Source organism: Armigeres subalbatus, chromosome 1 (assembly GCF_024139115.2).
Source record: "Armigeres subalbatus isolate Guangzhou_Male chromosome 1, GZ_Asu_2, whole genome shotgun sequence".
Taxonomy (NCBI): domain Eukaryota; kingdom Metazoa; phylum Arthropoda; class Insecta; order Diptera; family Culicidae; genus Armigeres; species Armigeres subalbatus.
The window spans coordinates 215451223-215477529 of record NC_085139.1 but is presented as its reverse complement, the minus strand read 5'-3'; the positions used below and the strand labels follow the sequence as shown (position 1 = coordinate 215477529).

At 41.5% G+C, this 26307-nt stretch overlaps 1 protein-coding gene across 2 annotated transcripts; it reads right to left on the bottom strand.

The window, feature by feature from the left end:
- Positions 1-3451: 3451 nt before the first annotated feature.
- LOC134210856 (uncharacterized) lies at positions 3452-25589 on the bottom strand. Of its 2 annotated transcripts, XM_062687231.1 has the most exons (3): positions 25397-25589; positions 5832-5993; positions 3452-5762 (listed from the first exon to the last, which is right to left on the bottom strand). In XM_062687231.1, exons 1-3 carry the CDS (start codon positions 25418-25420, stop codon positions 3657-3659), a joined length of 2292 nt encoding a protein of 763 aa, XP_062543215.1. In that variant the 5' UTR covers positions 25421-25589; the 3' UTR covers positions 3452-3656. The 2 variants fall into 2 exon arrangements, with proteins under 2 accessions (XP_062543215.1, XP_062543204.1); XM_062687220.1 differs by having other exon boundaries at positions 3452-5993.
- Positions 25590-26307: the final 718 nt, after the last annotated feature.

The following is a 26307-nucleotide window of genomic DNA, read 5'->3' as shown; positions in this document are numbered from 1 at the left end:
CAGACGACAGTTGATGTTGTAGCGAAGAGCGATGGCCACACCACCTCCCTGGTCGGCCGGTCGAGTCGCCCGGTGCGGGAGTCGGGGCTGTTGCTGTACGCCCGCGGTTTTAGGTGCGTTTCGGTGATGAACGCCACGTCTATTTCCTTCTCCTCAAGGAAATCCTTCAGCTCGATTGTTTTGCTCTTTAGCGAGCAAGCGTTCCAGTTGACCAGGCCCACCCTAGCAGCCATTTTCAATGATGAACATGCCAAGTGTGAAGACCTGGTCGAATCGGGTTTTGCAGGCGCGCAGTCGAGTGGCGAGCTGCGCGAAGATCGGCATCAGTTGCTCCGGAGTGTACAGCGGGGCAGATTCTTCCGGTGGGACGGCTTCGTTCTCCGACTGCCGACGGAACCCAGGAGGAGGAAGCGGGGCCATTCGCTGGTGGATGGTGCCGACGATGCTGGAGCTTGGACCGATGCAGCTGCCGCTGCCAGTCGCTTGTGCGGCTGTAGCGGTGGGAGTATTGGAATCACACGACGGGGAGCCGGGATGGCTGGAAAGTTCACCTCGTTGATTACAGGAACACGGTTCTTCTTCGGAATGGTCCTGGTGGAAGCCTTCTTCCGGATTTCCAGGAACTCGGCTCGCTTTGGGCAGCCCTTTGTGGTGGCCCGATGTTTGTCGCCACAGTTGGCGCACTTGGGATCAGCCACCTCCATTTTGTCGCACTCGTCAGTCGGATGGGGTTCGCCACACTTGTTGCAGCGCGGCTTCATGCGGCAGTTTCTGGTGCCGTGCCCGAAATTGAAGCAGTTGGTGCATTGCGTGACATCGCGGTGCACTGGCCGATATCTCTCCCAGTCAACGACGGTGTAATTTATAACGCCAACCAGCTTCAGGTCCTTCCAGGTAGTGGAGCCGTGCTCCAGATGGATCAGGTAAAGCTGGTCGCGATATTTCCTCGCCTTGTCGTGACGAGCGATCTTGTGGACGGCTACTGGCTTCAGTCCGCAACTTTCAAGCTCTGCTTGGAGCTCTTCCTCCTTCATGTCGTGAAGTCCTCGCAGCAAAGCCTTGAGCGGCTTCGTGCCGGGGTGGTCATGAGTGTAGTACTCATACTTGTGGACCTCGAGGAACTCCACGACGGATTGATGATGGTCCCTGTTCGCCGGCATCACTTTCACGCCCTCGCTGCAGAGCCGAAAAGTACATTTCAGCCCCTTAGCGATCAGCTGGCGAATTTTGGACGTAAATCCGGCGGATCGCCCTTCACAAACACGGGCGGGCACTTCTCCTTCCGCTCCGGTTGCACCTGCGGCAGCTGCGATTGCTGCTTCTTCCTCTTTTTCGGCGGATTGCCGGCGTCATCAAGCGGCAACGGCGAGAACACGTTGCTCTGCAAAAGCTGCTTGGAGGGTTACCCGCGCCTCCAAGAGCAGTGCGCTTAGGCACTTTTCCAGCGACCGAATCGGCCACCGAGTCTCCCATGACGGGTCCGGGAGAAAATAACGCCAACGCGACAAGCGAAAACGTAAACAGCGAAAGAACGAGAAAAAACACTTCGAAAAAAAGCGCGAGCAAAAAACACGTCCGTACGTGTTGCTGTCTCGAACTGGAATGGCTCGTTGTGGCGTTGTGGTTTGGAATCTCTAACAAGTTCTCCGCCCTGGAAAGGTTTCATACGTATTACTTAAAATCTCACTTACTGTTCCACCAATAATTTTAATCAATAATGGAAGCTCATTCAGGTAATTATCATTTTTAGTAGAATACTTGATCTCGTAATGTCGTTACGGATCATATTTGTAGCCTATGGTAATTAATAACAAACAATATAAATAATATAAAAAGAGCTTATCGAGCCAGACAGAAAAGCTCGAGGGCCGGTTTGAAGTATTTTTTCATGCATGCCGCTGCCGATAAAAAATTGAACCGAGAGCTGCATCCGGCTCGCGGGCCTTCCTTTGGGCAGCCCTGGCCTAATTCAAATTTACAAATGCAGTTTGGCTTGATGATTTACGACTTAACGTATTATTCGGCCAAATGGCTTTCCGTCAAATGATTTTCGGTCAAATAACCCTTCCCCTTTTTCAATAATTTTCCATTGAATTTCCGAAGAATTTATTATGGGCAATACAGAGAATTCTCTGGGGAAATCTTTTGATGAAATACCAAACAGTTTTCCGTGAGAATAAAATAAAAATTACCTAGAAGTTCTGAAGAATTTTGGTTACAATATCTTTCAATTAACAGTGGAAATTCCGAAGAATTTTCCATAGAAAATTAAAAAAAAAACGTTTGAATTTCCTGTAGAAACATGAATCAATTTTGATTGAAAATTCCAAAGTGCTTCCTTGGAAATTCCAAAAAATTCTCAAAGCTTCAAAGATGTTGCCATGGAAAAATGAAAAAAAAATTTCAAATGAATATTTTTGCTCAGAGAATTTTCGGCAGAAGTTCATCGGATTTTTCTGACGAAAGTCAAATAATTCTACCGTTGATGTCTTAAAAACTTCATAAAGAATGCAGAAAAAAAAACAAAAAAAAAAAGGGAAAAATCTCTGAGCTAACGAGGGCGCCATCAAAAATGTTTTCGTTCGTTTCGCGAAGCTTGTTTTTTTTTAATTGCACACATATATTAAATGAACTGATCCCAATATTTGATGATTGTAGCTCGTAAATTCTTGTTGGCTTGTTGAAGTTAATGCTGTAAGGCATCAAACAAAAAAAATTGTATGACAAAAGAAAATTGTACTAAACTTTTTTCGGGAAAGACTCGGGACGATCTGGTATCATGTATTAAAACCTATTTTTGTCTACTTTCCGGTGATTAGTGTGGTGGTTCGCTTCTAGCTGCTCCAAATTTGGAAATTGACTGTTTCAATGTTAGAATGAGAACGCTGTTAATACTTCAGACCTTAAGGTTTGTGCGTCCAGAAGTAATCGAGGATAACAATTCTAACTTCAAAATGAATTTAGCGTTCCAAAATTTCTGTTTGGTAAAAATTTTCAGCATTTGTATGGGGGCCCGTCACTGTGAGCCGGTGTCATCGTAGGCCAAAGCAACTGGAGGGAAGAAATTTTCACAAATTTTCATTGCTGTTTTTACGGTTTAATCTCAAGTTAAAACGTTGGTTGTTCTTGTGTGTTGTTGTTCATCAAAAATAAAAGTGTTCGTTTCGATGTTAACAGGAATGGGATTTTGAACTAATCGAGAGGTTGAGTCAAGGCTGGTCAAGCCGGCTTGATCATGTTACGCTACATAACAAGCCATTCACGTCAGTTTCGTTCGGTCTCTTAAGAACGAGGAACGCAATTTCCTCGATGTCGCATGATAGCCACGTCATCTACCAACGCAGACAACAATATCAAATTATCAATCAATTCATCATATTTCGTTTATATTTTTGATATCACTACATTATGTAGCAAGCTCAAACTTATCTCTCGTATATTCAACCGTCACTTCTTCATTACAAAATCTTTGGGTTTTATTGTTCCTAATACCTATGAATCTCACTATTCTAAACAAGAAATTGCAGGAGTCGATCAGCCCCCTTAGTCTTATCTACAGTATCGACAAGAAATATTACAGAACGAAAACGAAAAAACAAAAACAAGATTCGAAATACTTTCAAGTAATACATACAGTCGGTTTCACCAATAATGGCCTACTCCTCGCCCAGGATTTGTACACTGCGCACCGGTTTCTTGCTGTAGCTGGGTGCGGACGATGTCGTCTGTGGTCGCGGGACCGATCCGGCCGGGATCAGATTGGCGTGCAGGGCCGTTGGCGGCGGCGCTGCTGCTGCTCCCGAGTCCGGCTGAATCGCCAGCATAAGCATCCGGTAGAGTAGCTCCTCCCGTACGTCCGGGGGCAGCAGCTCGGGCTGGAAGGCACCACCGGCCGCTCCGGACGATCCCTGGTATTCGGGTTCCGGGAACCGGGGGACGTACGTTCGCCTCCGTTGGCCGTAGGCTGGTTGCGGCTCCTGCTGGGATTGTTGGAAATCGTTGGAGGGTTGATCGCGTGTGCTGGAGTACTGGCGGTTGCTGTTTGAGGGACTGTATAGAGGGTTCTGATAGCGGGGATCGTAATATCCGGCGCCGGTTGGCGGAGCGTTGTAGAAGGGTGGACGAGGGATTTGTGCTGGGAAACCGCCGGCGCCAGCGTACTGACCGGGAATGAAGGGTGGTGCGTAGGATGGACCTCCAAAGTAGGGGTTAGAGTAGCCACCGAAGCGTAGTGCTTGCTGTTGCTGAATCTGTTGGTGTCGGAAGATAAGGATTTGAAGAATTCGTTCGAAGTCACGAGTCGTCAGGGGTCGGTCGGGAAAGTCGTAGTAAGGGCTGACGGGTGATTGGTATGGATTACGGTATGGGTTGTAGGAGAACGGAACGGGGTAGGACTGCTGAGGGTAGCTGTGCCCATTTGGTATACTGCTGACGGGTGCTTCCTGCTGGGTTTGGGTGTACGGAGCAGGAGGAGGACCTTGAGGTCGCCGTTGTTGCCTGTAAGCCACGCTGTTTATCTCATCCTCGGCTGGATAATTCTCGGGTGTAATTGCCTGCCCTCGACCTGGGTGTTGTGTTGGTTCCCGTAAATATTGTTGCTGTTCTGGGGCAGGGAATGGTCGACCTTGTGGTGGGATTCCGAGTGGAACTCGATACCTTTCAGGACGATCTTGAGCCGGAAGAAATCTATATCCCTCACGGGGTCTAAACTCGATTGGTCTTTGCCTGTAGACCCTTCTTTCGTCTTCAGCAGCTTCCGTAACTTCACGATTTGAGTTCGCTGGAATCTGTACCACCGACACTGGCATGTCTGTGACATAACTGTTTTCGGACGTAGACTCTGTTGCAGGCTCGTACATCACGGGAGCTGGCTCCTGTTTACGCGGTGGTTTGGCGTACACTCGTTCAGTGGTGGTTGTTGGTCTTTCACTGGTAATTAAATTTTGAATTTGAGCCGCTCTTTGTCGAGCTGCCAGCACTGCAGCCGGAATTCTAGGTGACGGAGTGGTTGTATAAATTGGTCTCAGCCCAGGTGGGGTGGCTGAGAAAAGATTGGCAATCTCTTCGCCAGCAGATTGGCCATAGACGATTTGCGGCTGGGCTTCAAACTGTTCTTCAGATTCTTGGGGAAGTTGTCGCCGCAAAAAATTACCTCTGACAGCTTTTTTCTCTGGTTCTTTCGGCCTAAACTGTAGAACCTTTGGATAGATCTTAGATATGTGCTCACTTTCCAATTTCTCCGGCCTCGCCAATTGTTCAATAGTTTTTGCAGTAAGTGGCAATGGAGTTGGTCGAATTATCAGCAATGGCTTTGGGGTTTGAATCGATGTGCTGTGACTGGAAGCTGTTGTTGGTTCATAGGAGGTTGTAGTATCTGCCATTCGCGACGAAGGTTTCTCCGTTGTTGTAGTCATGTGTGGCCGCTTCCGTGGAATAGTTTGGATTACACTTGTCCGTTGAGGAGCAGGGGTACTTGAATGATACGATGCAGGCCTTCTCGTTGTGGGAGCTCCAATATGACTTCGGTTGAATCTAGGTGGTATGTGAACCACATCTTCTGTTACTGGCGGAGGATCCACTGATTTGATGACCCCGGTGTTGTTATGTGCGTTGTATGACACTCTTTGAATTTCTCCATTCTCATCAATGTACCCATAAGTTCCTTTGACGTTCCCCAGAACGTCGCGACTTTCAATTTTAAACGTACCGTCCTCCGCTTCGTACCCCACCGTGTAGGATCCATCGTTGTTGATCCTCCGAATCTGTTTGATAATTTCCAGCTTTTGAGGATCCTTTGTTTCCGCTTCACTCAAATCGGATTTTTCACTAACCGTCGATTCGTTGTCCAAACTGGGCATCAGGTCTGCCGTGATCGTGGTCTGTGTCGATTCCAGCATGGCGTCCGTCGTTGTAATGGTTATTGCAGCCACTCTGCCCGGTTCGAGACCGGTACCTGCCGCCAACATCAAGAAGATGATCAAACGCGTTGATATCTGTGAATGTAGAGAAGGCAGAGAAGATTACAAGCAGAATAATTTCAGTGAGTTGTTACCACTACTATGGAAAACATGGAGATTATTTGAATACTTGAATTGTATTTATAACCCAGTACTATGGCAATCGTTTGAGACATAAATAAACTACAAATAGCACAAGTAGGTATCATATTATAGCATTTGCGGCGCAAGTCATTATTATTTTGAATGTCACGATGTAGCCAAATGATGATATATTCCATAATGCAGTGGTCGTGGTTTTTTTTAATTACGGACGGAAGATCATGTACTTAAGGGATAAAAACATCCACCATTTTATCCGAAGTACTCTTCCTAAAAATGTCCAAGTATGCGAAAGCTACGGGGTTTGCATTGAGTGGATTTTTTTCATCGGGGGATAACGAAGATAATAATTTCAGTGCTTGATGGATTGTGCTGCTGTAGTGCGTTTCGGTTCGATCGGTTCGATTGCTTATCAACCGAAGCACGTTAAGTGACACGTTGATTTGGATTGAAAGCGGTTTTCGTCTTTCTGTTTTTAAAATAAATTCGTACAAATGAAATATTTTAAGTAGCTTATCAAAGCAACTTTCCAACTAACCAATTAATAATTTTCCGTGGCGCTCGCGGAAATTCAGAGGATTCTTCGGTATCTTGTGGCAATGAGTGTCGAAATAATTCACCTCATCTAATCCCAAATTGACAGTGGGGATGTGGCCGGCATCGTTATTTGTCGAAATTCCAAAGCATGTGCAGTGAGAATAGTTCTCATTTTTTTTTTTTGGCAAGGGTAAACGGAAATCTGCAAACAGACACCTGAGGATGTTAACTCAGGTAGTGTGGAGATGGAATCACCCGACCCACTAAAACCAAAACCCTTTTGCCAGTCCGTATCCCCCGGCCCGCAATTAAGCAATACATCAGGGGAGGACTATTGAGAACGCTCACGCCTATGCTAACGCACTCGACGTTATAACGCAACATCGACTTCAAGGGTGGTAGCCTCACCACCCGTTGATCGCAGTAACCTATCGGTCTGTATCATAAACTTGCGTAGGAGACGAGCACCCCCACAACGAACGCCACGCGTAAACCGCAATTACCTCTATATCTACATACGGAGGTCCCCGCAGCCCACCTGCGATGTTTTTGTTGTGTTCATTGCATCACAGTAGTCTCTACTGCAGCTGCTGGTTTTGTTTAAAGCGCCACCAGCGCTGTGATTTCGACATAATCTGTTGAGACGCTGTGCTCAGCGCATTCCATATAACCTCTTCCCGACACATCCTCTCAACGAGGTTGTCCGGGGTTGTATCCATGCCGCTGACAAGCAGTATGGAATCGGGTTCAACATCGAATCGTGGGCACATGCTCTGCCGATTCTACCTCACCTACACATCCCGGGCACTCCGCAGAATCCGCGAACCCGAACCTATGCAGGAACTTTTTAAAGCAGCCATGTTCAGACAACACCTGTGACCTTACCATGCTTCCTACTAATCCAATTCGATACCTTCGGAATCAGTCTGTGGGTCCAACGACCTTTGACTGCAGTAGTGTCCCATGCTCTTCGCCATTTGAACAACGAAGCTGCGCTCTTGACACGTCGCACTTACACCGAGTCCCTGTCGTTGAAGCACTCCACATCCTCCTCCAGAAGTATATCTACTCGGCATCATCCCAGCGATGACGCACACCCCCTCATAAGAAATGTTGCGGTATGTGCTTGCAACCCGCAGACACATCAGCCGGTGTACCTTGATTAATTTCTTAACATTGCACCCGGCCTCTAGTGCTTTAGACCATGCTGGTACGCCGTATCGGATAATAGACAATGCTACACCCGCTATAAGCCTACGCATCTGACTTTGCACCGCTGATCCGTTGGACTTTGGACATCATTCGCGATAAAGATTTTATTGCCAATGAAGCCCTTTGGCATACATAATCGACGTGGCTCGTAAAATTGATCTTATCGTCGATCATCACGCCCAGATGCTTTAATTACCTAACAAAGTTAACTGTGCAGGTCCCTACGTTTATCCTCGCTTGCTGCAACCCATGGTGGTTATGCACCACAACAACCTCAGTCTTGTGATGTGCTAACGCCAACCTTCTTGAGTTGAGCCATTCTTCGACTCTGCTAATCGCGTACGAAGCTTTCAATTCAACTTCGTCGAGAGTGTCGCCTGTGACCTCTAGCATTACATCATCCGCAAAGCCTTCTATTTTCACACCAGCCGATTTAAGCGTAATACTCCGTCATACAAGATGTTCCACAGAACCGGTCCGAGGATCGATCCCTGTGGAACACCTGCTGCACTTCAATCGACTGCTGACCAGCGCCGGTGTCGACTAACAATATCCTGTTCGAAAAATAGCTTTTCAGAATCCTGCACAGATAATCCAGGACTCTTCAGCGATGCAGGGAATCAGCTATAGCTGCCCAGCTAGCATTATTAAATGCATTTTTTACATTTAGTGTAATCAATGCACAGCACCTAATACCACTCCTATTCAAACCACGCGCCATATTAGCCGTTTCCGTTACCGACCGAATTGCTTCAATGGTAGAACGGCCTTTACGGAACCCATACTGGTTGTCTGATAAGTCACCAGCACACTCCGTATAGTCCGTCAATCTATTCAGGATCACCTTCTCTAGAAACTTACCAGTTATGTCGAGTAGGCAAATTGGTCTGTATGCCGAAGGCTCTTCCAGGGATTCCCAGGCTTGGGCAATAGCACCAACTTCTGCCGTTTCCAACGATCTGGGAAGTTTCCTTCGTCCAGGCAACTTTGGAGGCAACTTCAACTTAAAGACCAGGATAGGAATACAATCCGGCCTTGGTGCCTTATTTAGCTTTCTTGCAACCGCGATAAGCTCATCGTTAGTCACAAGCGGTACCACGTTCACTAACTCGTACGGTGTGGCGGGCCAGTCCGATGAGTCATGCTTCGGGGACAAGCCTTCAACGATCCTGGCTAACATCTCAGGAGGTGTGCTGTTGGTCCTATCATGTATGCATCCCCCCATGGAGTATTATTGGCCATCCTACACAGCTCTTCAAAGCAGGCTCTGTTACTACATTTTATTTCGTAGTTCAGAGCTCTGCTCGCTGTTTGGAACACCCGGCGTCTTCCTGGGCATTGTCACGTCACATGCTCGTGTTAGGATATCGGATAACTCATCACCACTAAGGCCTAGAGTCCGATTTTCCCACCGTAGTGATTCTTCCAGCAGTTCTGTGTCGAACTGCGAGGTACGCCATGCTAGATCAGCTTTACTGACCCGCCTTGTGGTTATGTTGGGAGTATAGCTGACCATAAAACATATTTCCTGATGGTCACTAGCAGTATACCCTTCGTGAACCCTCCATTCAGGTTCCACCGTCCATCCCGTGCTGCAGGAGGGCACATCAATGCATGACTCACCATGTGGTTCTCTGAACGTTGACTCTTGGCCCTCATTCAGCAGGACTACGTTCAGTACCGCTAGAAACTCTACCAGGATATGACCTCTAGCGTTAGTGAACCGAGAGGCCCAATCCACAGCCCACCTTTGTTATAACAAAACCCTCGTCATCAGGAGATGACACTATTTCCGCAAGTTCAGGACCACACATCAAACACCTCGGTGTGTCATCGAGCATACCGACCAACCCGCCTTCAGCTTGGCCTTCCAGTACCTTCTTGGCGTCAGCCAAAGGTACCTGGAATGAGGAAACCTGCGTTCCAGCATAACCATTCCACATCCAAATCGCGGTATCCTGGATTTCAACACCACACTGATCTCTCAGTGCAGCTACCAGCTCACAGGCTTTGGTAATTTCGTCCAGGCCTCAGCATTGGATTACCTCTACTGGGCATAGGGCTCTCACCTGAAGCACATCACCCAGCACCTCTTCTGCCAACGCGGAACTCTTCCGCGCAGCATCCCGCTTCAGGACGAGGATTCTCGCCGTTCCGCGTTCTGCGGATGCAGTTGACATCATCCCCTAGGCCAGTGAGCTTCTTATCGCCCCGCGAAGCCTTTAGAACGGCATCATAGTGCTCACCATCAGCCTCGACGATAATTGCTTCGCCTCTGTCCTTGCTGCCATGACCATTGGAAGGTGTGCCCTTTCCTCTACGGCATTCCCATGCTTTGCCAATGGCGCCTCCTCCACCGCTTTTTGCTCCTTCTTCGCCTTTTTGGGATTCACAACTAACCTCCAGGGCAGGCCTTCCCCCTGCGAACTTCGGTAGTCCTTGTAAAAGGAAGAACTGGTTTCCGTTGTTCCATAGGGTCGGCAACCTGCTCAACCTTCTCCCGACGGATCTTAGTAGCCATCCTCTCGTGCAATACCGGCTTGGCGCTAGCTCACTTCAGGTCGGCTGTCATACTGACCTTACTAGGCTTTGGAGTTGCTCCAGTAACAGCCTTGCGTCTGTAGAGTTCTGTAGTCTGCCTTTCTGCCAGCTGCTTTCCTTCCGTAAGGACTCGAATCGAATCTCCTCCACCACTTGGCTTACTGCCAACTTTTTCTCCTCGGTAAGTTGACGGATCTTTCGTTCCGCATCCTTACTTGCCTGCAGCAAGAACTTTCGCTCCTGCTTTGCCTCTACAACCATGTTGCAAAGGGTCAGCACGGACTTCTTAAGGTCCTTGCTGTACTTCCCGCTGTTGTCCAGAAAGGACATGGTTACGTCCATTACTTCTGTAATCACCTCACCTTATCCCAAGAAAATTACCCAATTGGTGAACTGTGTATACTTGTTGTATAATGGTTAATCAAAAAAAAAGCATCCACAAAGGGTACAGTAAATCAAGCTAAGCTTAGCTAAATATACTACGCAGGGTTCGTACTTTTCGTTTCGATGAGACGAAATCAAGCGTTTTTCGGGTCGAAGAAGAATCTTTTTTCGAAGTTTGTAGTGAAATACATCTTCCTCCCACCCGCCCTCTTTCCTCTAGAGCGAATCTAGAAGATAAGCGAAAATCGTGCCAACTTGATGAATTTCATTTTCATTTTCAAGCCTCACTCACATCTCGCGAAAATTTTCGGTAAGCAATTACAAAAATTTTATGACTGCAACGGGATTCGAGTCTAGAACATCAAAAATCTAGAACAAAAATGGCGATAAGTTTTTGGTAGAGATTATAATGTTTTTAAAGATGACCGAGATCTCGTTTTAGCGTAAAGAATGTTTGGCGGAGGTGCTCTCATTGCAATCTCCTTAAAACTTAATTCGGAGCTCATTGATTCTACCAAATTTAATTAATTTGAGCATGTGTGTAGCAGACCTTTATGCAATTTATGACGCAGCACTCATGAGAAATAGTCGCAATTATAGCTAAAAAAACCAGTATGTTTGTTGAACAACAAATAAAACATTTGAAAAGCAGAAGGCTCACAAAATTTATGAACAATACATGAGTCAAGAAAATTTTGAAAACTATTTGAATATTTGCGATCAACTTAGTTTGGCCATGTTTTCTGCTCTTACTTAGCATCTGCTCTGCTTAGTATAATATTAAAACTAAAAATGAAATCAAATCATGTCCAAAACACTTTTTTAACTATGCCAAAACCATGTTAAAATCCAGAACTTTTCTATCGTAGACGACTTCAGATGAAAAATCAGGAGCTAATGCTAATTAAATTTGTACTCTTCTTGCAACCTTTTTTCAAGAGACATATACCGAATTTTCCGAAAATGATCGTTACTTTGAATATGTTTTCACATTTTCCTGACTATTTCAAGCTCTATCTGGAATAAGGGCGAATGTCGCAAGAGAGAATTCTCTTCGCCGACTTCCCCTCTTTTAAATTAAAATGACAAGCAGATGATTTCGTTGCGGTTTTTCCCCTCAGAATGAAAGAAAACAATGAAAACTTGCATTCTGAGGTGATTAACCGCGAAGAAATCCACTGCTTGCTTTTATTTAAAAGAGGGGAAGTCGACGAAGAGAATCTTCTCTTGCGACATTCGCCCTTTTACCAGGTAGAGCTTGATTTATGCGGTGTTTAAGCGGCAGCTCTACAGAATTTGGATGGACCAGATGGAGTTCCACGATTCCACCTATATTTTTGAAAAAGTTGGCACGCGAATTTACGGCACCTTTATTTTGGTTATTCAAGTTATCTTTAGAAACCAGTAGCTTTTCAAAATAATGGGAGAAGTATTTTCTAATACCCATTTTAAAATCCGGGAAAAATCTGATATTAGAAATTATCGCCATTATTTCTTGTATTCCTAAACTTTTCGAACTGATCGGCAATAAAAGGATGTTCAACCAGGTAAATCATAAAATAACAAATGCACAAGATGGGTTCTTTAAAGCAGAATCATCAAGTACCAATCCTTAATAATATGTAAATTACTCATTGAATGCTATGGACAAAGGTAGTCAGGTTGTGGCGCTTTACACAGACTTTAGCAAAGCATTTGTTATACTATTCCTATGATGATTTTGGAGCTTGAGAAATTGGGAATTGAGGTAGACTCCTTAAATAGCATTTAACTGACAGCCAACAAATAGAACGATTTGAAGGTAAACAGTCGCTTTCAGTCTATGTAACATCTGGGGTTCCCCAAGGCTCGCATATAGGACCTCTTCTATTAATATTGTTTGTAAACGATATTTCACTTATTCTTAAGCATTGTTCTGGCATCACTGCGATACGCGAAGCAGAACACATCCCTGAAACTGACGACCTAGAAACGTCTATCGAAAAACGTCACCGGCAGAATTGGCCCTGACGGAAGCTCGAAAACAAAATGGGGGTTGAGTGATGCTTTTTTTATTTCACCCCGCAAGGCATATAGGACGTCAATTTCAAAATGCTAATTTAAACGTTAAAACACGTTTTAACCGAAAATGGTTTGATTTTTCGGGTTATAAATTTGATTTGCTTTTAGATTGGCAACACGAGAGTTGAATTATTTCGATTAAAAAAACATGTGCTGATAAGCAGCCTAACATGTAGTTTTTCAAAATTCTAGCCTTACGTTAAAAAAATTTCAGTATAACTCTGTTTAATCAGTTGACTAACAGACTTCATTGTGCGTGAATGTTCAATACTCTTTCTCGTGCGCATTGTACCTAACCTAATTTTATTCGTTGCCCGAGAACGTGGCTCCAGCGTTCTAAAACTCGTCGTCTAAAAGTTAGACCATTGAGGACGGACTTTTTAAAAATACCCTAGCGTTTCGGTTCCCGCCGGGATCATCAGTACCGTCGTTGGTGGAAACAGCGCGTATCGTTGAGAATCTTGATGCCGATCTCGATTTTACAAGCTTACACCACTTACAAAGTGGTGGAAGAACAGTGTTTGTGTGTCTAGTTAAAAAATCTTTATGCCATGAAAGAAGCACAAGAGCAGATTCCAAAAATCATTGCCTTTCGTTACTCCAATGGTGAAAAGGTTGAGGTAAAAGTGTCCGTGGCAGGATGCCACACGAAATACTTGCGCATCTTTGATTTGCCTCCTGAAGTCCCGGACTCTGAAATCACAGCAGTCTTGAGTAGATACGGTAATGTGAAAAGAATGGTGAGAGAAAGGTTTCCAGTAGATTTGAGTCTAAACATATTTACAGGGGTACGCGGCGTGTACCTGGACGTTAAAAAAGTGGTTCCATCATCTCTGTACTTCCTAAGCAGAAAAGGTCGAATTTATTATGAAGGCTTAAAACAAAAATGTTTCCTTTGTAAAGAGGAAGGTCACTTTAAAACCGACTGTCTACAAAAAACTGGAAGAAATCAAGGACAATTCGTTTGGAGAATATCGAGTGAATGGGACGTCGAGTGAAGATAGAGAATCCGTTTCGCCGATGAAAGATGGCGAAGAAGGAATAAAACAGTTGATCCAGGATCCTGCCCAGGAGCAGACTCCCAGCTACTTCGGAGTATTGAGATAGTAAAAGAGAAGAAGAGCGTGGCGGTAGAAATGGTCACGTTGGTTTCTTCACGCAATAAAAGTCCCGCGAAAGGTGAAACGATAATGGAAACGGAAGCAAAATCTGGGGTAAAACGACAACACTCAACCGGAGGATCGACTGGTGAAACTGACGAGGAGAACCTCCCCGGGTTTCAAGAAGGTGGAGGGCAATCGAAAGTCTGCCAGAGTCACAAAAAAGTAATTAATCCCCTTGAAAAGCTTGCGAGTGTGCCGCTGAATGAGGCTAAGAGCAAACGGAGCTCCAGTAAGTAGATAAACAACGTGGGCTACAGCGATATTGGTTAGAAAAACCCTGAAGTATAGTGAGTTGTTGATGGATCCCGGAGGACGAGTAATATCGATTGTGGTAGATGGTTTATATTTTGTGAAGGTGTACGGACACTCGGGCTCTCAATATAGAGTGGAACGTGACGAATTATTCACGAATACCATTGCGGTAGGGGAGAACGGTCCAAAATGTACCCCTTAAGCTTTATCGATGTTTTCACCCATATAAACAAAAATACCCAGCAATTCCAACGTACAGATGCAAAATTTACAAACCCAGCTAGATATCACAATATCACCTATTCAAAACAATAAGGTTTTCATGACTTTCTAACGCATTTAAAAAATGTTTTAAAAATAGGCCTGTATGTGGAAAGCTTCAGTGAATAGTGGTCGTACGATGTGAAAAGAAAAATAAAACAGTTTTATAAGCGAAAAGCATTTTAATTTAACGATTCGAATCGAAAAAAGAAAGATTTTTTGATTTAAAAGTTTAATGATTTGCATGAGAAACATAAAAACGGTGAAAACGTGATAGATGAAATTAGCGTGGTAAAATCTTAAATATTAGAAATAGAGGTCAACAGAATGAAAAGCTAAGCGAATCAATTTCACCGGGTAACACTGCTGGAAAATGAGAAGCTGAATCCATGTTGCTTAAATGATGAAAAGAAAGCAGAATCCGATTTCGTGGAGAGAACGGTTTGGTTACTGAAACAGCAGAATTGAAAGGTTTGGTTAGAGAGAATTTTACCAAACTTTTTTAAAGGAGTACTATCGGTGGAACTCAGTGCGAAGCGTAAGATCACATCGGTAGATCATTTAGTGGAATAACAAAAGAAATTCTTGTGCGCCCTTCTTACGAAAATGAGTTAAGAGCGCCAATTACTAGTGCAAAACAGAAAAAGTCTCCAGGAACAGACGGAATAACCTACGAGTTCAATCTAGTGCATTTTGAGCTATACAAGAACTATTGAAACTGTCCAAAGTTTTTTTTTTTTGATAACTCGCTTACTCCAATGAAAAGCTTTTCTGAGGGAGTCGTTACGTTGATACCAAAAATGAGAAGGCAAAGGATTTGACAAATATTAGACCGATTAGTTTATTGAACACGGACCATAAAATTTTTACAAAAATGTTAGCAAATCTAATTTCGGGACGAATCGGTGAGATCATTGACGAAGGTCAGTCTGCAGTGATTCCGGGAAAATCGTGTGTTGACAATCTTGATATCATGCGAACACTGGTTATTAGGACGCAACAATCCAAATAAATGAAGTTTGCGTCACTAAGCATAGACCTAGAAAAAGCGTTTGATGTTGTGGACCATGATCGATTATGGGAGGTGATTGACAAGTTGGGTTTGCCACGTCCAGTTATAATGGCGATACAAAGGCTGTATGCAAATGCAATGTCAAGGATACTAGTGAAAGGGGTGTTGACGAATAGTATCCAAATTAGAAGGTCCGTTAGACAGGGAAGTCCGTTATCCATGATTCTTTTTGTAATGTTCATAGAACCGTTAATTAGGCAGATATACGCTGAAACCAAAGGAATCTTAATAGAAAATGGATTTGTGAAAATAAAGGCCTTTGCTGATGATTTAACGATAGTTATAAGAAATGATCAGGAATTCGATCTAGTGTTAAAAATAATTAATAAATATTCATTTTGTGCTAGTATCAAATTAAACTTTAAAAATTCAGGGTTTATCAGATTCAATAATTGTAAATCGGAGACGAGCCAACCTCGGGCTGAAAGTCTCTTTAATAAAGACACAAAAAAAAAATTGCAAATTAGGTCCTCAGAAGGTCTCCGAAAAAACTGAGTTGAAAATATTAGGTTTGGTTGTGGCGCAAAGTTGGAAAGAAATGGTTGACAATAATTTTGTACAGCTAATCCATAACATGAAGCTTACTATTCACATGTTCTTGATGAGAAGAATGAATTTGATGGAAAAAGTGATCACTGTCAATACTTTGTATTATTGTTATTGTATTATCCAAATTATGGTATGTCTCGCAAATAATGCCTCCAAATAATAAGCAGCTAGCAGAAATCAAAATGATAATAGGTCAGTTTTTGTGGAGTCACCATAAAATGTTTAGGGTCCAACGAGATCAATTGTATCTTGACAAGAGTCTAGGTGGAGTAGCTTTAATTGACCCCGAAAACACAATGTCAGTCCTTTTCATTGGATCGATCAACCTTGCCTAAGATTGCTAGATGCAAGAGCCTTACTATTAATACCAAGAAATTATTTAGTGATATGGATCAAATTTTGATAAACAAACTAATTTATAACTACCTTCTTGCCAAAAAAAAACAATTCAAGTTGAAATTGTCCAAAACCATCCAAACCTTCCTTGGAAAGTGATTTGGGAAAACATAGCAAAAAATTGTATTTCTTCTCAAGCAAGCTCTGTTTTGTTTGAAGTGTGTAATGACGTTTATCCAAACAAGGTTAAAATGTCAAATCACAATTTTGCGAATATGGACAACTATTTGTGTAATGTTTGTGAACAACCCTATACAAACAACCATAGGATCAAACAATGTAACAAATCAAGAACTTTCTGGAACTGGGTTTCGGATGTACTTAAAAATAAGCTCAATCTAAAACTAAAATCAATGATGATGATAGCTATAGCTCCGAATATACTACAAGGGAAGCCTAACACTAAACTATAATTAGTAGGAGAAGTAGGTATATTCGCACTCTTCAGTTACTCGACTAGATCTGTGGACTGAGAGAAGAACAAATGTAAGAAACCATATGTAACAGTGGCGTTGCCACGGGGGAAGGGGGGAGTTTAGACATACCAGAACCCCCACTTCCTCAGAGAAACATTTAAAAAAGGTTTTTGTTTCGAACCCTCCAAGTTAAAAAAAAATCAGAGAACCCTCCCCAGACTACTGCTACGCCACTGATACAAAATAATTCAATACCAAATTTTCAAAACGACTTATCTGCTTTTGTAAACAAAATGCACTCCAGAGCCACAGGAGCGCGCGTACTAAAAATACAATGGAGTGTATTTTCAGCACGCGCGCTCCTGTGACTCTGGCGTGCACTTTTTTGACGGTTTGACATGACATTTATAAAATTCAAATATTCCTCTATCAGTTGAACTTACTGTCTTAAGACTATAAAATCGTTTAGATTGAGTAAAATCAAAGAGCAGAATTTTTCGCATTGAGTGTAGGACAACACTGATCACAGGAAAAAATGTGAGCTGTCCAAACTTTGAACGATTCAACTTATCTGCAACTCAATTTAAACAAACAATTAAATTTTGAATGACGCATTGAAGTTACATGGTAAAAAATATGCAACTAAATGATTTTGTTTCGTGTTTGCAACATGAAGTGCAGTATTCTTTATTTGTTTGTTTGTTTCCAAATGTCAAACACGTACTGAATTGCAATTTTAATGAAACATCGATCACAATTCGATTTTTTTTGACATCTTGATGCAACTTTTTTGTGCTTTGAAGTTTTTCAAATGCCTTTCATGAAACTGAATAGAAACAAGGTGATTTTATACAATTCAAACTTTGTACGTTGCGTATGTCCGATCAATTGGGTCCTAAAATGAAAAATCGATATTGGATTTTCTTTCAGAGAACGATAAAACTAATCATCCTGAACGTGTCAGATTTTTTTCGACTCCGCAGTCTAGAGGATAATTGTTTAAACTGAAATTAAAAAAAAAATAGGAGATGCTTTCTCGACATTTTTGGTCTTGTTTGCGTACAGGAATAAGTGATTGTTCCAAAAACGCATGCAAAACACCACAGGGCACTTCACTCCAACTTTTGTCAGTTAATATATGGTTCTTACGTTTTGGGCTAATGGTTCATTCTTTCTCAAATGAATTTTTAGCAAAAGTAGTTGCTCAGCCTAGAATATTCCTTAAAATGTTCCAATAACATTTTATCGGACTACAACTATTTACAGAATTTTAATGAGATCGGTTCATGGATTTTCAACCGATGTACTATCGTTTGCAGTCATGAACGAGGTAGGGCTTCAGGACCCAATTCTAGGATACTGTATTGACTCCACTAAACTATACATTATCTTGTTTAAATTTTAACACTTCTACACGGAAATTGAGAAATCGAAACCTATTTGCCACGACTCATCACCGAACAAACTATGCTAAACATATATTTTTTTATTTGAATTATTTGAAATTTTCGTTGGCTTTTTTCGGTGAGTACATACGCACTAAGCTCAAAGTAGAAGGGAGCAATCGAAAGTAATGAAGAACAGAAATGAAAGATATCGCAAGTGAGCGACAAGTATGAAATTTTTTTTTTTTTTTTTTTTTTTTTTTTTATAGAAGGTTAAAGTGTGCAAGGGCCATCAGTGAACAATATTGATTGAAATCGCTGTTATTTTGCCTAACGTCCACCCAGGAACGGCTTGGCTGATAGCGTGGGGACTATCATACCAAGACAGTCGATTGCTCCCTTCTACTTTGAGCTTAGTGCGTATGTACTCACCGAAAAAAGCCAACGAAAATTTCAAATAAGAATCTCACGGTGATGAATCCTCCCAAATATGCTAAACATAGTCGAATAAATCAAATGATGTCTGTTTACAATCAGTATTGTGAAGCAATTTTTTTTTTGTGTCTTTATTAAGGAGACTTTCAGCCCGAGGCTGGCTCGTCTCCGTTGTGAAGCAATTGATTTAGGAGCATTAGTTACAATAGAATATAGAAACATCAAAATATAAACCAAAAATTGAACCTAATGTGGTGATCTACCACTACATTGTCTCAAAGCATCTACCCGTCAAGGTAGATCAGGACAATGAAAACCAGGCAGCTCATCGATAGGTAAATAATTATGAATATTTACCTCTCGATAGTTACCTGATCATGTATATATATAGTATGTAAGTAGATAATAAAATTAGAGTTAAGGTAGAGCTTGTTCTTCTCTCCACCGACCATATCACATTCCTAGGAGCTGGAGATGGCTGAGGCCACTCCAGAGAGGACGCGGCTTCGCTTCATTGGTGGCAGCGGTGGGATGCGTTGGACATCAGAGGAGCATAAACGGAACAGGAAACGGAACTGAGGTTCGAAGAAGTCGGAAGTCGGCAGTACCGATACGATAGAAGATGTGGTAAAAGTTGCACCCAGGTCCACGCATCGAATTGACAGCAGTTTGTAAAGGTAGGTATTCTTGGCAGGATGTAATGATCCTTCTCGAGATGAGGGCGTTATTGCAATCCTTTGATCACTGCCGGTCCTCGAGAGGTACCTTCATAGCGCAGGATTGCCAAAACACCATTGTTGCATAATTATTTGCACACCGACACATCCTGCTGAAGAAGAAGCAGCTAATCCGAAAAAATAAATGATTTAAATGATAAATCATTTATTTTCTCATAGGGGATGAGTAATGTGGTGATCTACCACTACATTGTCTCAAAGCATCTACCCGTCAAGGTAGATCAGGACAATGAAAACCAGGCAGCTCATCGATAGGTAAATAATTATGAATATTTACCTCTCGATAGTTACCTGATCATGTATATATATAGTATGTAAGTAGATAATAAAATTAGAGTTAAGGTAGAGCTTGTTCTTCTCTCCACCGACAATATCACATTCCCTAGGAGCTGGAGATGGCTGAGGCCACTCCAGAGAGGACGCGGCTTCGCTTCACTAATGTTTCCGAAGTTGGTTGCCGAACGACCTTTGTTTTTAACTGGGGTGGTCAAGGTCCAATTGCTGCATAGACAATTTCAATCGACGGAACTGATGATAAAAACTGAATTCGTCATCTGGACCACTAGAACTTGAAAAATCGATTCAACAAGATAGCATCAAGATCATATTATACTGGACACGGACAAATTAAGAATAGTTATCATTAGGTACTTGGGACATTATTACTGAGGGTGCAGTGTGAGGTTACTGGTAAGTCTCAGCTGGTAAGTATTCTCTCCGAAAGGTGGGACTGCGTCCATCCGCATAAATTTGGTAGAGTTTTGACGTTTTTTGCCAAGTTTAAAAAGCGGATGCCTCCAAGCCAAAAGTAGCTTCCAAGTTGAGCACCAAAGGAATCTTTCATTTTCGGTGGAAAAGGCGTAAAGAAATTTACACAGGTTTATTCGGATTTACTAAGTTTTATTTCGAATTCAAAATACCTTGCAAATTTATTAGGTGCATCACTTTGCTATCAATTTGCTGGCTTCATCAATTGGAAGAAGCGAAACCAAATCGAAAACAGAACGTAATGATTAGGGTTCCCAATAAATGATTAAATAGGATTAAATCATTCATCCCTGATTGAGATAAAGATTATGATTAACAATTGAATTATTTTCCGACAATGATTCTATTCTTCTTCTATGGCTTTAAATTTTAAACGGGAACTTGACCTGCTTTCCTCATTGGCAATTTCTAATTCTTTCTTGACAATTTCCTAATTGTTTATGGAAATTTTCTAATTTTTATGGAAACTTTATTTAGCTGCCTTCGGTGCATGAGACCTGATCAAATTATTCGTAGTACTGCTTGACCAAAATTGATGAATTTTAATTTTCTTATGTACCTACATCATTAACCCGTATCGGCCAGAGCGAAGGGAAAAAATCAAATTGCTGCCATTTCGCCATTTTATGTCGTATTGGCCTGGCTTCATTACTGTTCTTTTCGTACGGTTCCCAGAATTCAGAATACTTATTTCGACTTGTGATATGGACCTTCTATACGGAGTTATTCCGGTGGGTCACTGCACTATGGTCCAGGATACAGATTTACGCGGAAAGATGAATTTTACGCCAAAACTATATTTTTTAGAAAAAACTGTTGTTCTACAAAATTGTTATAAATAGTAAGGCCATCATTATGGTGCTACCAAAAAAAGGGTGGCCCATCATATAAAAAAAAGAAAATATTTTTTTTATTTCTCTGAATATTGACATGTTATGTTTTACAAAATTGTAGCGCAGCTTATTCCAATCAATTTAGCTAAAAAAACTTTTTCTGTAGCTCTTAAGTTGGCTGATTTAGAGCAATTTTACCTAATTGGATTAGGGTGTACCTCAAAAAAACAGTATTTTTGATCTAATTTTTTTGTTTCAGATTTCTCGAAAAAGTCGTCTTCAGGTGACTTTTAGAGCTCAAAAAAATGCAACATCCGTGACATCCGTGAAAAATAAAAAATGAAATGAGCAGATCATAGATCTTGTTTTTTGAGGGACACCCTAATCCTGGTAAGTAAAATTACTCTAAACAAGTGAGCTTAAGAGCTACATAAAAAGTTTATATAGCAAAGTTGATTGGAAAAAGCTGCGCTATAACTTTGTAGAACATTTTACGTCAATATTCCGCAAAATAAAAAAAATGAAGATTTTACATTTTTATAAAATGGCCCACCCTATTTTTCGGTAACTCTATAATAAGGGCCCAAGTATCCAGAACAACTTTGTAGAACAAATTTTGTTTCTTAAAAGTATGCTTCAGACCGAAAATGCATCTTTTCTCGTAAATCTTGCAATACGATGATAATGATAAAACTTATAAAAAGTGTTAGAGCTGTAGATTTTTTATTTTTCATTTCTCACGAATGTCATGTTCTGAAGACTTTTCAGGCTTTTCAAAACGCGTATTTTGCTATATCGTCTGTATCTTTTTCCGTTGTCGAGTTATATTAATTTATTTGAAAAAACATGATTTTAGTAAAATTGGTAAAACTTGAGATAAAAAAATAACATATCCCCAATTTTTTGACATAATAAAGAATATTAATTTATCTTTCAAATGCCGTGTAAACATATTTTTTTGGTCTGCCCTAACTGGAGATATCAACTTATGAAAAAAATGTAATTTTGACAGAAAAACGATTATAACTTTTGATCGGAAAAATATATTGTGCATATTTACCCATTTTTCGAGCTCTAAAAGTCACCTGAAGACGACTTTTTCGAGAAATCTAAAACAAAAAAATTAGATCAAAAATACTGTTTTTTTGAGGTACACCCGAATCCAATTAGGTAAAATTGCTCTAAATCAGCCAACTTAAGAGCTACAGAAAAAGTTTTTTTAGCAAAATTGATTGGAATAAGCTACGCTACAACTTTGTAGAACATAGCATGTCAATATTCCAAGAAATAAAAAAAATATTTTCTTATTTTTTTATATGATGGGCCACCCTATTTTTTGGTAAAACCATAATGATGGCCTTACTATTTCGAACAATTTTGTAGAACAACAGTTTTTTCTAAAAAATATAGTTTTGGCGTAAAATTCATCTTTCCGTGTAAATTTGTATCCTGGACCTTAGTGCACTGGGTCAGATGCAGTAAATTTGACCACAACTTCCTTTTTTGGCGTTATAAGTCCAAGAAAATGACGTTTATTTCAGTTCAATATTTTCGCTTCATATTAGCAATATAGGTATCAAACTTCAGCATTTTGCAAAACAAATGGAATTATGACATCCGAATATAATTCTGGCGACATTAGTCATACTGGAGTCAGGCCATGGAGGAAGCCTCGGGAAGCATCAAAATCGGCTATTTTCGAAATGTCACAAACTAAAGATGGGCAAAACGGATCACTTTGATGAACGGATCAGAACTGGATCATTCAGTCTAATGATCCAGATCTTGCATACGGATCAGATCTTGCAAACAAAATGTAAGGAGAAAGCAAATTAGTGAAATGGTTTTCATTAAAGCTCACACTATTGACCCGTACATACAATAATATCATCCTTCTCTCGCTTACAAGCATATCTACATTTATGGAATACTATAAAAAACTTTTAATTTTATCATTTCCTTACAAATGGTCCGATAATTCGCTGATCTGGTGAACCGGATCTTTTAAAATGTGAGCTACGAATCATTCGTTCAGATCAAAGATCCGGATCATTTCAACGGTTCCGGATCTTAACGCCCATCTCTATCACAAACTATGACAATATGGGTATCAAACTCAAATCAAAGGATAAGAAGTATTATGATATCCGGATATGATTCTGGAGACATTGGCCACCCTGGGGTCAGTTCCGAGGCCCTTGAGAAGCATCCAAAATTATTTATCAGTTCGCTCACTGCAGGTAAACTATCAGAGTTCGAAATTGGATAGAATACTTGTTACAGCTGGTGTTTCCCAAGACAGCATATAATATTTTAACTTCTGACTTACCTTATTTTTCATCAGAGTATCAAAAATCATTATTTGCAGCTAATACGAGCCTCTACGAAGCGCTCGTGTTAATTATAGTAGATTTAAAAGAAGCTTGGATACTTTTTACACTTATTTTCAGAAATGCAAGATTTCCCAGAATGCTTCCAAAATTCAGCTAATAATTAGCCGAGAGCTTTCATTTGGAAACCTTTAAGTAGACATATTGTCAATACGGATGGGATTCCAATCAATTGGTCCAGTGAAGAATAGGTAAATCAAAAGGTAAACTTTAAAAACCAAGTGTGTGTAATTCATAATGGTGGAATGAATATAACACGTGTCTAAATTTACTGTTAAATGTCAATCTTTGATTTGCAAATTTAATAAACCATTCGTGGTGTATGCTATGTCAATATGAACTAGTTGCTGCATTACCACGGTTTACGAAGAATGCGCTTCAGATAATTGAAAATGATTCTGAAGTTGCCTCCCAGGTAAAGAATCATTGAACTTCCTAGAATTTCTAATATTGGGACTCAGCAATCCAATAAAATTATTTCCTATTTTAGACAAAAAGCGTAGCAATATTCTTTTGCAATAATTAAAATATGGAATATGTATCATAGAAATAAAGATAGATACTAATCATTTACTGAACTGAATTCGATTGGAATGTGGCCAAATAATACAATTTACGTTGGTTTTTCCATTGTGAAGATTGCTTCAAAAGTCTTCCAAGAAACGATAAATCATTCATGTCGTAATTACCAAATTCAAATAAAAATTCCAGCTCAAATAACACTTTCGGAAGCAGCATCATATTATGCTTCATTTTTTCAAACGAAACCGTTTAAAATATTGCAAACGACAGCACATCTCAGAAATCCAAAATTGTCGTCCTTCAGCCGCTTTCGAAGCTACCCTTCCAGCACTAAACGATGTCACTGCATTTAAACATTTTTCCGCTCCACATAATCCGCCAAGCTCACCAGGGCCGATTTCAACAGCCAATTCCGAAACCCCAACCCAAGTATCAACGCTTATAAATTCGCATTTCGACATCTTTATATGTACTGTGTACAGCACCATCACCAAACGTCAGCCAGATTCATTTTTTTTTTCAGTTTCTTATCAACATCCACATTGGATTGATCTCACCGTCGTAGCTCCACCGCACAAGCTCCATCAATTAGCACACAAATTACCTCTCTCGTTACCCGACTTACTCACGGATGGGCTATTACTAAAACAAATATGTTGAAAAATGTTTTCTGCCCGAGTTCTGCTCTTCCTCTCAACGAAGGTCTTTCGAGCGGGCCCACAATCATGCGAGGGTGACTGGGAAGGTTCGCTGTTGCTACAGGCGCCCAACCGATAAATTTTCGCGCCATATCATAAAAGCCACCCACTCACAAAATCGCGCATCTGCCTGCCGCCGTTCGCCGCACGCTAGTTAGCGAGGTGGAAAACTAATCCACTTCTGGCGGATCGTCGCTGTGGGAGAACGGCTGAAGACGTGATTCATTAAAGCTTTCGAGGGAGTTGTTTAGCAATTCACACAATTCAGTACGGCAAAGCTCATTTCTTCATTATCACAACACTCTGAAAAGTCTGGGGGCGTTTAGTCTTCTTCCACATCGTTTCAGCACGATCTTCCTCACCCCGGTCGATTTACGTTCTGTGTTCATGTTTATGCGTGTCTAACTAACTATTCACACTGAAATCCATCTCGACACGTGCCACGTGCTTTCGCAATTCTTCTTTGTGGCGCCCATCATCTTCATCAAATTTTTCTTCAAATTGCATCTTCCTTTAACTGTTTTAGATTTTCCACCGAGGCGGTTCCCATGATCTTGATTAGCCGCAACGAAGCACTTAAGCGCATATTTCACCCTCACACAATCGCCGAGTAGCCCAATTAGGGCCACCAACCAACTTGTTGCGGGTGGATCATCAAAACGCTAACCACTATGGAAACCATTCAAACCGAATTCAAATCACTCGCAGAGATCAACTTTGCTCACCTTCTGATGAGATACGGATCCCATCGTTTAGCCGATCTTATTTTTCCAACTTGGTTCGCGATGGATATGTGGATTATTAACGCTACCGTTCTAGTCAGCGGACTAGCCCAATCATCAGAACAGTAATTCACACGCGTCGATGTCGGAGGTGCCGGAGCTTTGTCCGCCGTTCCAAGCGATAGAGATAGTAGAACTTGGCGTCTCGGGGTCGTAAGATGAAATGAGTTTACAGGCGTGGGCGGCGGTCTGCTATATAGCATTCGGCAGCCACCACTCCGGCGGCGCGACGGTGCGGTGTGCAGCTGAACTCCAAGATCAAACCAAGAAAGGTACCAAACTAACCAAAGACCTAATGACAGTGGTCACCAAACGGCGACACTGAGGAGAGTTTTTTTGCAAGCAAATTGTGGCGAAGACGATAAACTGATGATCTTGGTTTTTCGGAGTATCATTGATTTTCAAACCAAATGTTGTGCACAAATAATTTTTCTAAAACGCATACCACAGTTGATTTCATATATAATCGGATTCTTGTTAATTTGAAGTGGCGGAAAAATAGTGTGCACTGAATTCTGAATTCTGAATTCCGAATTGACACGATTGATGCGTGCGTGCAAAAAGAATCGTGTATTTCGAGAAACAACGAGAAAGAAAAAAATCGGGTATTTTTGAGACGTGTAAAAATAAAATGCATAGGTATACTTAGGATGTCACGGAAAAATGATGCACAGTGGTTTATTGGTCATAGTATGCTACGGCTTTGAACAGTTCGTCGAATGACATTTAGTCAAAAGAACATTTGGTCGAAGAGACATTTGTCGAATGGACATTTAGTCGAATGGACATTAGGCCGAATCAAAGGCCGCATGGACATTTATTTGAAACCATTTTTAGTCGAATGGAAATTTAGT

Bases quoted from the DNA above. Each gene is read 5' to 3' on its own strand.
- LOC134210856 (XM_062687220.1), bottom strand. From the start codon at position 25,420: ATGGGATCCGTATCTCATCAGAAG. The intron at 5,994-25,396 runs GTGAGCAAAGTT...CTACATTCACAG, and splicing joins GATCCGTATCTCATCAGAAG to ATATCAACGCGTTTGATCAT.